Here is a 12,401-nt window from a genome sequence, read left to right as displayed (position 1 = left end):
GCTGAATGCATCTAAATTTCCAGTACGTGGAGCACATTTTCCAATACACCTTTACCAAGTTGGGAATTCAAGCATTTAAAAAATATTTCATTGACAATTTCTCAGTGAAGTTCTTACCGTCTGATTTTTGCATTTCCTTGATAGTCACAATGCTAAATATTTCATGTTTCAGTTGTTGTTATTATGTGAAGTTATCTACTCACATCTCAGGCTGGTTTTTTTTTTTAAGTTTTTTTTTTTTTTAACATGTATTTTTGAGAGACAGCACAAGCAGGGAAGGGACAGGGAGAGAGAGTGACACAGGATTTGAAGCAGGCTCCAGGCTCTGAGCTGTCAGCACAGAGCCTGTCGCAGGGCTTGAACTCACAAACTGTGAGATCATGACTGAGCTGAAGTTGGACACTTAACTGACTGAGCCCCCCAGACACCCCACAGGCTGTTTTTTTTAATGAATTCTCGTGAGTTATTTAAATATTAAAAGTATTAACTTCTGCCATTAATGTTTATTTTCTGACACTTAAATTGTTTCAGCTTTACTAAGAGAAATTTTTATAACATCTATATTAAAACCCCTAAAAGTGTATATATTCTTCGGTCCAGAGATTGTACTTTTAAAGTTCTATACAAAGAAAATAATGAATGTGTGAAAAATTTTAGCTACAAAGCCGTTTATCATACCCTGGAAAAAATGGACACATGCCCAACAACACAGGATTGAGAAATATTAATAGATGCATACATTGAAATACTATACAGCTATTAAAAATATAGAATATGTGAAACAAAAAATTTGAAAAATAGAATAAAGAGGATGATCTTATTTTTGAAGATATATATGCATGCACATAGACATCCATGCATAGTGAAATTATATTCTAGGTAGTGAGATGTGATGTGACAGGTCATTTTGTTTTATTTTGTCTGCCCGTATCTTTTAAAGTAGTTTGTTAGGTATATTTCAGACACAGATTAAAGAGCTATTCTAAGAAACACAAAGAAATGTATTTAATAAACTCTGCAATCTGTTTTAATGGGAATTTCAAGCCAGTATCCTAATTTTGCCCCCTCTCAATGACACATACTTTTTTCTTCCTTCCTTTCTTTTTCTTCCTTCCTTCCTTTCTCTTTCTTTCTTTCTTTCTTTCTTTCTCTTTCTTTCTTTCTTTCTTTCTTTCTTTCTTTCTCTTCTCTTTCCTGTCTTTCCTTCTTTCCTTCTTTCCTTTCTTTTTCTTTCTTTATTTTCTTTCTTTTTCTTTCTTTTTTTCTTTGTCTTTCTCTTTTTCTTTCTTTTCCTTGTTTTTTTTTTCTTTCTCTTTTCTTTCCTTCTCTTTTCTTTCTCTTTCTCTTTTTCTTTCTTTTCTTTCTTTTTTTTTTTTCTTTAACATTCTTAGAATGTCCTGACCCTAGAATTGGGGTGGCAATTTTCCGGGATAGTCTAGATGATTTTACTCTTCCTTGTCATAGAGGAAAGTAAGTTCTGGCTTTGTTGTTTGGTGTGTGCTCTCGGACTCTTGCTGCTCAGATGTCGTCTTACTTTCTGCTCCTCCCTTTACAGCCTGGAAGCAAGATGGTGGCCTCCGCCAAAGCCGCGGTGCCCACTGTGAGCGACCAGGCTGCAGCCATGCAGCTGAGCCAATGTGCCAAGAACCTTGCCACCAGCTTGGCAGAGCTACGTACTGCCTCGCAGAAGGCAAGTGGACCCTGTCCCAGCAGTTAGCTCATTGGGAATGGAGCTTTAGATGCCTTACTTCTGGGTGTGACCTGTGGATGACCCAGGACCTGAACACGGCTGGGCATGTTTCCTGGCAGAGGCGTCCGTTCCATTTGCTTGATGGGGATTCGCTTTTACGGTTTTTAGCTACTGTCGCCTAGACTTAGTTTATCACTTTCCAATTACACATGACTTGCGTTAAACTATTGTAGGTTACATGCTCCCTGCTCCCATGCCCTGGGACAAGCAATGGTCCATGTTTCACAACCTTAAGGGAGACAGGGAGTCATCAGTTTCTTGGTGCCAGGTAAATTCTAGGCCACAATAAGTGATTGCATCTTGCAGGTATTATTTTGTGAACTTCAACTATTCAGGCAGCAAAATTACTCCAGGGAGCAGGGCAGGGGGGTCATTTATAGTATCTTTTTTGCCCTGAAATCTTTTTACACCTTACATGGAAGCATTCACCTTAACAAGGTCCTCAACAGAACAGAGTAAGGGATTAGTAAGTTTCTGTCTCTAGGACTTACTTACTGATAGACCTCAGTACTGTACTGTTTGATGTGTTATTAGCATGAAATTCTGGCATGAAGTCATTTTTCCTCACTGTAGCAATCCCTTTATAGAAACAAGAGGCCTCATACATGAGAAAGGGAAGAAGGTTAGAAGCTGATTTGAATTCTTGATATGAACAGTGTGCCTTATCACCAAAGAAAAATTTCCAGAGCTTTAGGATAATACTCAGTTAAAAAAAAAAAAAAAAAATCTTGAGCTGTGTTTCTCAACCAGAGGTCTAAGGACCATCTGTGCTGAAGTCACCTGGGAGCATTCAGAATGCATGTTCCTGGGCCTCACCTGTGAGCAACTGAATAAGAGTGCCTGGACATAGAGCCTGAATTTGTACATTTTACAAGTTTCTTCAGTGAGCCTTAGAGTCATCCATACCTCAACTGCTCTGGAGCAATGAGCCTCAAAGTGGGGCTCAAGCGAGACTGTCCACTGGGGAGGAAGATACTGAGAGCTTTTAAATACGTTGTTTTATATAGTGTAAGTGTTAGGAGTATAGGCTCTGGAATCAAACTACCTGCATTCAAATTCTGGCCTTGCCATCAACTAATTTTTGGTGACCTCAGCAAGTTAATTAGCCCCTCTGTGCCTCAGTTTCCCCACCTTGTAATACTGGCACATAGCAATCAATCAGTGACTGTTTACTGCTATTGTTGTCACTATTATCTAAAAAAAAAAGAAAAGAAAAAGAAATTAAGATTTACCAGTATTTGACATACTGAGCAATAATTATACACATATAATTTATTAACGTGGGCGGGGGGGGGGGGCTTGATCAAAGTATTTGAAGACCAATATTTTAAACGATCAAGAGAATGAAATAGTTTTCTTAAAACAATTACTAAGGAAAAAAAATCTTTAGTGATCTTCACTATGGAAAAGTAATGGTTTATAGTCTAGAAATTTGTAGAGATTCAATAAGGTGGAAAAAGCCTTGTCCCGATAGTCCTGGGTTCATTCACTCATTCCTTCTTCATTCACTTACCACATGCTTCTCAAGTCTCTTTGTGGACACGTACTGTGCATGGTGCTCTGTCTCTAGAACCCGGACACAGTGAAGAAGGATCCTCTTAGTTTGAGCAGCAAATGCATTTCATATCAAAATAGCTTCCAGGAGACTTTAAGTATATCCACTTATGAAGCATACATAATTGATTATTTCGGGACGTTAGGACTGTGGTCCTGAGTGAGGCTGGAAGTGCTATCAGGAAACGCTTACTCCACTTGCTTCCTGTTGCCAGTGTTGGAGAATCACTGGGTACATCCAGAAAGGCATTTTGTACATTGCAAAGTACTAGGGACGCTTTTCCTCGGCAGCCTTGGTACACGTATTCCCAACTCTGTTGACAGGCCCATGAAGCCTGTGGTCCGATGGAAATTGACTCAGCTCTGAGCACCGTGCAGACACTTAAGAATGAACTGCAGGATGCCAAGATGGCTGCTGTGGAGAGTCAACTGAAACCCCTTCCAGGGGAAACGGTAAGGAAATGCTGGAGCCCCCTGGGGGTGGGACTCTGCCTTATGGTACGATCATGGTGAGGCATTTTTAGAAGCTGGAGTTGGTGTGCTTGAATTTCTGACATTTTGAAGGCAAAGCCTTAAAATAGCCCCATATTTAAGCACTGGGTTGAGTAAAAGATGGCCCTGAAGGGGCCTCTGGTAATGGTTGTGTGGCTTGGGGTTTGGCTGAGGATGAACAAGTGTCTGTTAATGATCATTACTCTTTTCATAAACAAGACACATCCTAGTGTTTTAGTCCCATGTTGTGAACCCACAGCATTTTTTAAGAGGAATGTCCATTGCAGCTAGAGGAGCTAGATTTTAAAATTTAGGAGTTCTAGGGGTGCCTGGGCCGGTCAGTCAGTTAAGAGTCCTGACTCTTAGCTCAGCTCAGGTTATGATCTCAGGTTTTGTGAGTTGTGCCCCACATCAGGCTCTTTGCTGACAGCTTAGAGCCTGCTTGGGGTTCTTTCCTCTGTCGCTCACTTGCTCACACTCATTTGCACTGTCTCTCTCAAAATAAATAAACATTTATAAAATAAATTTTAAAAAAGTAGGAGTTCTAGCATCTAGCTCCAGCTTATATCCTCTACTAGCTCTAGGTAAGTCTTGGATCTCCTCTGTGTCTCAGATATTTTATCTATGAAATGGATGGCAATGATGTCATTAAGGTTGACACAGAAAATACTTTCAATAGTCATTTGAAAAAACATTTCCTTAGTGCAAGTCACAAGGATGGACAATGACAAAGAACTTTAATACAGTACAGTCACAATAGTTGGTGGAACGATGGCAACAGAGATCTAATTTGATGATGTCATGGTACCTCCTGAGGCCTGTCAGGGTTTTCTTGGCTAAGATTTTTACCAGGTCTTCTCGTTTGTACGTACCTCCTTTTCCACATTACTGAACATTGCTAATAAAGAGATAACACGTGTATGTTCAGCTAGTGAGGTCGCAAAGACATATTCCTTTTGCCCAGTTACATGGGTTATAAGGAAACAGTTCTTTCAGTTTTCATGCACAAGCCCCAGCTTTACTTTCATTTATTTTTATTTATTTTTTTAATTTATTTTTATTTTTATTTATTTATTTATTTTTATTATTTACTACCACCATTTATTAAGTACCTCATAAGCACTGTATACACACAAAATCTATCTAGTTGTAACCTTAATGAGTGAGTTCTGTTAATCCCGTCTTAGAGCTGAGAAACCAGAGGTGTGGAGGTAGGTTGTCACTATTCTGTGTGGTACCTACCAGCTAGTGGCAGAACCAGGGTTTGAATGCAGACCTATAGGACTCAAAAACCCACGCTTTTGATCACTCATGTTGAGAGCTTCTACTCTTGACTACTGCTGCTCTTTGGGTGAACTGAAAACTTGTGGAATAGAAGGAGACTTAAAAAGCACCAAATTCACCATGCAACAATGCCTGGTACCTACGAAGCCCTCAGAAAATATGTGTGAAATCAAGCTACTGCGAAGTAGTAAAGACGAGGAAACTCAGGCTCAGAGAAGTTAAGTCACCTAAGGTCGCCTAGCTAATGATGAAGTCAGGACTGGCTGTAGGGCCAGCAGCTTTGTAATGTGGTCTGCATGACCCTTTACAAACGCTTGCTCCAGGGAGCCCAAGAGAAGCTGACATGACAGGAATCCTGCCTTTTATGTAAATCAACTGGTCAGTTAGAATGCAACAAACACGATGTAATTTTTAAGAAAATTGTTTGCCCCAAAGGAATGTGTGTGCAGCATTGTAACACATTGTTGGCTACAATGGACCAGGCTCTTTTTTATTTGAAGGCACTGCCTCTCGGGAAGCATGTTGTGGAATTAAAAAATGCACATGCTCTCTGATGCCTTTCTGCACTCTTGCGGTGTGCCTGGAGGTTCTGTTCCAAAATGTTGTCCTCATCTAGTAATCAAATAATTATCTATACCCTGGACCTTCAATAATTTTGTTCTCTGAATTATTTATTCATTTTACAAAGCAACATGATGTGCTATTCACGGGAAGCAAGCACTTCGCCCATTTTCATAATCTCATTTACCACGGCAAACCTCTCTTTCTATTGCATTTCCTTCTGGTTAGCACTCCTCAAAGTATAAAGATTGAAATTAACAATGTTAATGGTCCCACACACCAGGAAGGTGGTACCACTGGATGACTGCCCACTTCCTGCCAAGGCATAATTAATTCTCGCTAAGGATTTGTTGCAGACTTTCTAAATTAGCTTCTAAAGGCATAATGCTAATAGCTACCATTTGTTGAGTACCTACATTGATTCTGAGAACTTTCTGAGCTTAGGCATTAGGATCTCCTTAGGAAACCAAGGCATGGCGAGGTTCAGTTACCTGCCCAATCTCTCACAGTTAGCATGTGGGGGAAGGAAGTAGAGGGCAGGAGCATGAACCCAAATTTGTTCTGAAACATGGGCTTTTTCCCCTCTTTGACCCTACTCAGCATTACTGGTATTAGGGGGGGAAAAGCTAAGGCCCACATTTTATGTGCATTGTTTTTAATGCTAAGACTTCAGTGTATGTTTCTTTTCTTCTAAGCTGTCTTCCCCTTTGGGTATTCTTATAGCTGGAAAAATGTGCTCAAGACCTGGGAAGTACATCCAAGGCAGTGGGCTCCTCCATGGCTCAGCTCCTAACCTGTGCTGCGCAAGGCAATGAGCACTACACAGGTGAGACTCACTCTTTTTGCGATTCCCTGTGGCCAGGTGCAGGCTCCTGGGTGTGGGCTGAGGGGTTCGGCAGCTGGTGTTCATGGACTTGACCATGAACCTGACTTTGTTTTTCAACAGCGATTTACAGATTTTTCAAGCACTTTCCATTTGCTTGTTACTAGGCTTCATACTGTTAATAGGTTTCATATAAGACGAATCTAATATGATCACTCCAAACTATTTGTGGATCACCCCTACTAGCCTATAAGCAAACAGTAATTACAAACTTCTGGAACTATCTATGTGGGACTCTTGAAATCCCAGTAAAGTAAAGGAATAAAAAAAAAAGAGGAAAAGAAGATGACAATAAGATTTCAGTGAAATGTTCAAACATGGAAGGAGGCAGATGAGTGGTAGCAGACAGAGCCAGTGAACTAAAGGCCTCCCAGGATAGGGCAGCCAACAAGAAACAAGCTGATTTGTACTGCAAAACCCTGGGAAGGTTTGGTTATTGGAGGCACCAGTTACCCCCAAAGGCAGGAGACACCCTTAAACAGGAGTCTGTATAAGAAACAGATTGTGTAATTGTCAGCTCTAGGAAAAACACCAGGATATAAGGAAACATCTCCCTAGTAGGAAGAAGACCTAATAGGAAGTCTATGGCTACCTCAAATGGAAACATCAAGAAGTTTCATTATAAGCCCATTATTGGAAAGAGGAAATGTGTCAGAAAAAAGCTCAAAGAGCTGAAGTGGTTCTAGGAGAGGAATGGGGAACTCTGGGATGGGGAGGAGTAGTTATAAATAGTTGGTTTTGTTACACGGTAGTACTGCTTGCCTTTGGAACACACACACACACACACACACACACACACACACTGTTAGTGAGGTATAACATACATCTCGAAGAGAGTGTTAAGTCCTAAATGTAGACCTTCATGAGTTATCACAAATGGAACGCACCCAAAACATCACCACCATGCTCAAGTAATGGGACATTTTCAACACCCACATGTGCCTTCTGCTCCCTGCCCCTCATTATATTCCCTCCTGTCTCCCAGAGGTAAACACCCATGACTTGTAACGGCATTAGTTGATTTGCTTATTTGTAACTATGAAGGAAATCATGCAGATGTGTCCTTGTGTCTTCACTGTCTTTTCAGGCATTATGTTGTGAGATTCACGTGATGTAGGCAGCAGTTCTTACATTTCTGTTGCTTCCTGTAATATTTAATGGATGACCATACCTATTTGAGACTTGATCCCTTTGATGGGTAAAGCTGTAGACAGTTCTAGGACATGCTGTTTAGTGGGCATAAATAAGCATTTTCTTAATAGATACCTAGAAATGGAATTGCTGAGTGCCAGGCTGTGCTTGGCTCTAGCTCCCTTCCTTCAGGCGGTGGTGTATGAAAGTTCCAGCTGTTCACATCCTTGTCTCCACTTTCTGTTGTCAGCCATTGTCATTCTGCTGAGTGGGTGTAGTATCCTATTATGGTTCTGATTTTTATTTCCCTGAAAAGCAGTGCAGTTGAGGATTTTTTCATATACTAGTTGGCCATCTGGGTATCTTGTGAAGTGCCTGTTCATGTCTTTTGCTCTTTTAAAAAAAAAAAAACAAAACCTTGAGGGGCACCTTGGTGGCTTAGTCCGTTAAGCATCCGACATTGGCTCAGGTCACGATCTCATGGTTCCTGAGTTCCAGCCCCTCGTCAGACTCTGTGCTGACAGCTCAGAGCCTGGAGCCTGCTTCGGATTCTGTGTCTCCCTCTCTCTCTCCCCTCCCTGGCTCATTTTCTCTCCCTCTCCCTCCCTCCCTTTCTCTCTCTCTCTCTCTCAAACATAACTCAAAGTTGCATTTTTAATGTTTGTTTATCTTTGTATTTGTTGTAGGAAGTCCTTTTCATTTCCATGTATCTTTTATCTTGGAGCTTACCTTTCACTCTCAAAGTTGTTCCTTGGTGAATAGGTTTTTTTACAATTTTAATGTAGTTCAATTTACAACTCTTTCCCTTAAGGTTAGTAACTGTGTCCTTTGCAAAAATTTTACCTCCAGAATCATTAAGTACTCTTCTCTGTCGCTGTCTAGAAGCTTTGTTGTTTTACTTTCTATACTTAGAAGTACGATCCATCTAAAATTGAGTTTTGTATGTGAGCAGACACAAGTGGTGTATCCCATACCACTTGTTGAAGCAACCATCATATCCCCAGAAGTCTTCAGTTTTCTCTGTCATTAGTTAAGGGAACTTTTATGAGAATCAGTTTCTGATCTTTAGATTCTTTTCCAATGACTTAATTGCCTCTCCCTACCTTAGTACCACACTTTGCTAATTACTGCGGTTTTATACTAAGTATTAATATCTGATTATATAAGTCCTCTGACTTTAAGTGCTGACTATTCTTAACCGTTTGCCTTTCCAAACAAATTCTACCATCAGCCTGTCAGTTTCCACTCCCCAAAAAGACCTACTTGTTTTTTCCTTTTTCTAAATTGGAGTTACATTGAATCAATTTGGGGATAAGGAACCTTTTTATATTAGTGAGGTTTCTAATCTGTGAATATGTCTTGTCCTTACACTTAGATCTTCTTTTTAATACTGTTTTATAGTTTTATGTATATAGTTTTGTGCGTTTGTTTTCATTAGGGTGTGCATGATCTGTTTTGTCCCATTGTCAACTTTGCTATATGCTTTTGTTTAACTGGTATGTTATAAGCATCATGTATTTTCTGTTTTGCAGAGGGAGGGGTTGTTGATGCAACAATCTTTTTTTTCAGCTGGACTCTTTGTTCCATTTACCTATAATGTAATGACTGATGTATTGGGATTTTAATCTAGCCTTTTACTGTTTGTTTTCTGAATGTCTTACCTGTTCTGGATTCCTTTCTTGCCTTTCTTCAGATTCATATGTATCTGTTACATTCTGTCTGCCCTTGATGAGCTTGTTAGTTGTATATTCATTGCCTATCCTACGATTTTAGAAGTCTAACATAAGTTAGTATGTTTACCTCTTCCTGGACAGTACAAGAATCTTGGAACACTTGAACTCCCTTCACCTTTCTTCCCTCTCATTCATTATTGTCATTTTTGTGTGTTTTAATTACACAGATATATCAGTCTTCTCAATACAGTCTCCATATTGTTTCATATGGTCAGTATCCATTTAGAGTCACCTCACCTCCATATTTACCCCTTCCATTGCTCTTTGTTCCTTCCTGCTTCTCCCATGTGCCTCCACTTGGGATTATTTCCTTTCTGCCTGAAGAAGTCCCTTCATTTGCCTTAGTACGAGTCAACTGGTAACAAATTCTGTCCATTTTTGTCTGCATCCACCTGTGTTGTGCCTTTATTTTTGGTGGGTAATTTCATTTATAAGATTTTAAGTTGGCAGTTATTTTATGCCAGCCCTTTGAAGATGTTATTCCATTGTCGTCTGGCTTTCTTGATTTCTGTTGTGAAGTCAGCTGTCAGTGTCCTTTTGTAAAGGTAATATGGTTTTATTTTGCCCCTCTACTAGCTTTTTGAATGAAAGAAGTTTTATTGTGTGTTTATCCTGCCTTGGGTTTTAGTACTGTTTGAGAATGGGATTTGTTATCTTACATCGGTTTTGGAAATCTCTCAAGCACTGTATTTTCACGTAGTGATTCTGCCCCATTTTTTCTGTCTTCTCTGAAGATTCCAGTTACTGTATATGTGGGGCATTTCCACTGTTTAGCGTACCTCTTCTTCTGTCCCATGTTTGCTGTGATTTTTCTTCTCCATGTGTTTTTCTCAGCATTCTCCTTTGATGAGTCTGCAGCTCACTGTTCCTCTCCTTAGCTGTGTCTACTCTGCTTTTAGCCTCTTCTGAGTTTTCAATTTGAAATGTCCTATTTTTCAGTTTGATAAAAGCCTCTTGATAGTTTTCTTGCACTTCCCAAACTTTGGATGCTGAAATTTTCTATCTTGCCATCTAATTTCTTCAACATAGTTTCCACAAGTTATTGAAAGTCCTGGTCCACTAATTCCAATATCTGGATCACCTGTGGGCCTGTATTCATTGTCATTTTTCTCCGTTTTCAGCCGTTGGTCTTCCCTCCTGCTGTTGCTGATATTTTTTAATCTAATGCTAGACATGGATACTTTAAATTGAAGAGATGGTCTGAGGCTCTGAATTGTGTTTTTTTTCCCTACAGAGGATTATTCTTTGTTTCTGGCATGTAGTGAACATCTAAGCAGATCACTGTAATATGGGCAGGGACTGAGCTGATTGGAAACTGTGTGGTCTATTTCCAGTTTGTTTTTTATGGGATAGCCCTTTGTGCATCCCATCAAAGCATCTGTGATGTTTACCAGGGACATTGCCTTTCATGGGCTCACAACTGTCCTTTTTAATTCTCCCAGCCCCATGAGATTGCAGGAAGTTTTGCTCAGCTCCTGGGCAACAGTTTACAAATTAAGGAATGCCTTGAAGGGAAAAGTGGCACTGTACCTCCCTCTCTGTGCTTTTTTTCTCTTTAAAATCTTGTCCCTCTTGGGATGCCTGGGTGGCTCAGGCAGTTAAACACTAGACTCTTGATTTCAGCTCAGGTCATGATCTGAAGGTTCGTGAGTTTGAGCCCCACATCAGGCTCCACACTGACAGTGCAAAGCCTGCTTGGGATTCTCTTTCTCCCTCTGCCCCTCCCTCATTCTCATTCTCTCTCTCTCTCTCTCTCTCTCAAAATAATCTTTTAAAAAATGAAAATAAAATCTTATTCCTCTTAGTGCCTTGGTCTCTCTCCACTGCCATCAAATAGATGTTTTGTATGATTTTTCCAATGAGGGGGAATTTATGTGCAATAAGTTATTCTGCCATTATGATAACCAAGGTCCTCTTTGATTTTTTTAAAACTCTGTGTATTTATTACTTTAAAAACAGAGCAAAATAGGAGTGCAAAAAGAGTTCTCCATAGTATAATACAGTACCTGCAATAAGAAGAATTTTGTCCTAATGGGAGAGTAAGAGAAGCTGTCAAAGAGAACTGGCCACCTGATCAGGGTTTTAAGGATTGTTTAGCATTCATTTAGTGTTCAAGGAGAAGGAAAAGTATTTATAAATTCTTACAAGGCATAGGGTACATGGGAGATACAAGCTTCAAGAAATTCTACACCTTTCTGGAATCTTGCCAAGCTTGGTACAGCTGATGAAATGCCTCTTTAATGGAGGGAAGACTCCTTTATAGGTTCCATCATTTGATACTGATAACATCTAGGATGACAGACTGTCTAGTCTGTGTGTGAAAATAGCCTGGAAGTAGCACCATTTAGTTTTGGCAGGTGCTGAATGGGTGGTTCGGGGGATGGGAACAGTGTGTATCAAGTCCCAAAGGGAAGAGAAAAGACTGACCAAGTGACCTTGAGGAGGGTTCAGGCAAAAGGCAAGCAGGAGAGGAGTAAAAACTTAAGGATGGAAAGGGAGACTGGGTCAGCTCCTAAAGAACCTCGTAAGCCACCTTAAATAATTTAAAACTTAAGAGCATGTGAAGACAGTGAAGAGTTTTCATCCATGGACACAGTTTAGATTGCCTTTTAAATAGGTTGCCCTTCCTCTCCTATGCAGATAAAGTGAGGGAAACAAAGTTGGAGGCAGGAAGACGAGGGTGAATGCTGCTGCATTCATCCACCTGAGAGATGGGAGTGGCCTGCAGAAGAAATGAACAGATGAATAAAAGAAAAAAGAGACCTGACAGCTGTTGGTTGACTGGTCAGGGACTGGCAGGGATGGAAGTAAGGAAAACAACATGGACACTCAAGTGTTTGGCCTGAGAGCTGAATGAAGCACAGGGCCATGGGCAAGCATGGTGGGGGCTGGAGTTCAGGGATGCCAGATTCAACTATAGATGTATTCAGTTTGAAGCATCTCTAGGTCAAGGTGCCCATTAGGCAGCTAGATATTTGCCTTTGAAACTCAGTAGAGAAGTTTGGACTGGAGA

General features: G+C 40.3%; 1 protein-coding gene across 1 annotated transcript in view; it reads left to right on the top strand.

The window, feature by feature from the left end:
- The window catches only part of TLN2 (talin 2), a 438,961-nt gene that overhangs the window by 304,654 nt on the left and 121,906 nt on the right, over window positions 1–12,401 (top strand). The window contains exons 26-28 of the mRNA XM_019441905.2: window positions 1,556–1,690; window positions 3,629–3,757; window positions 6,365–6,467. Of these exons, the coding sequence (XP_019297450.1) occupies window positions 1,556–1,690; window positions 3,629–3,757; window positions 6,365–6,467 (367 nt within the window). The remainder of the gene's footprint in view (window positions 1–1,555; window positions 1,691–3,628; window positions 3,758–6,364; window positions 6,468–12,401) is intronic.

Source organism: Panthera pardus, unplaced genomic scaffold (assembly GCF_024362965.1).
Source record: "Panthera pardus isolate Hobbes unplaced genomic scaffold, ASM2436296v1 HiC_scaffold_24, whole genome shotgun sequence".
Classification (NCBI taxonomy): domain Eukaryota; kingdom Metazoa; phylum Chordata; class Mammalia; order Carnivora; family Felidae; genus Panthera; species Panthera pardus.
This window is presented reverse-complemented; position numbering and strand designations above follow the sequence as displayed.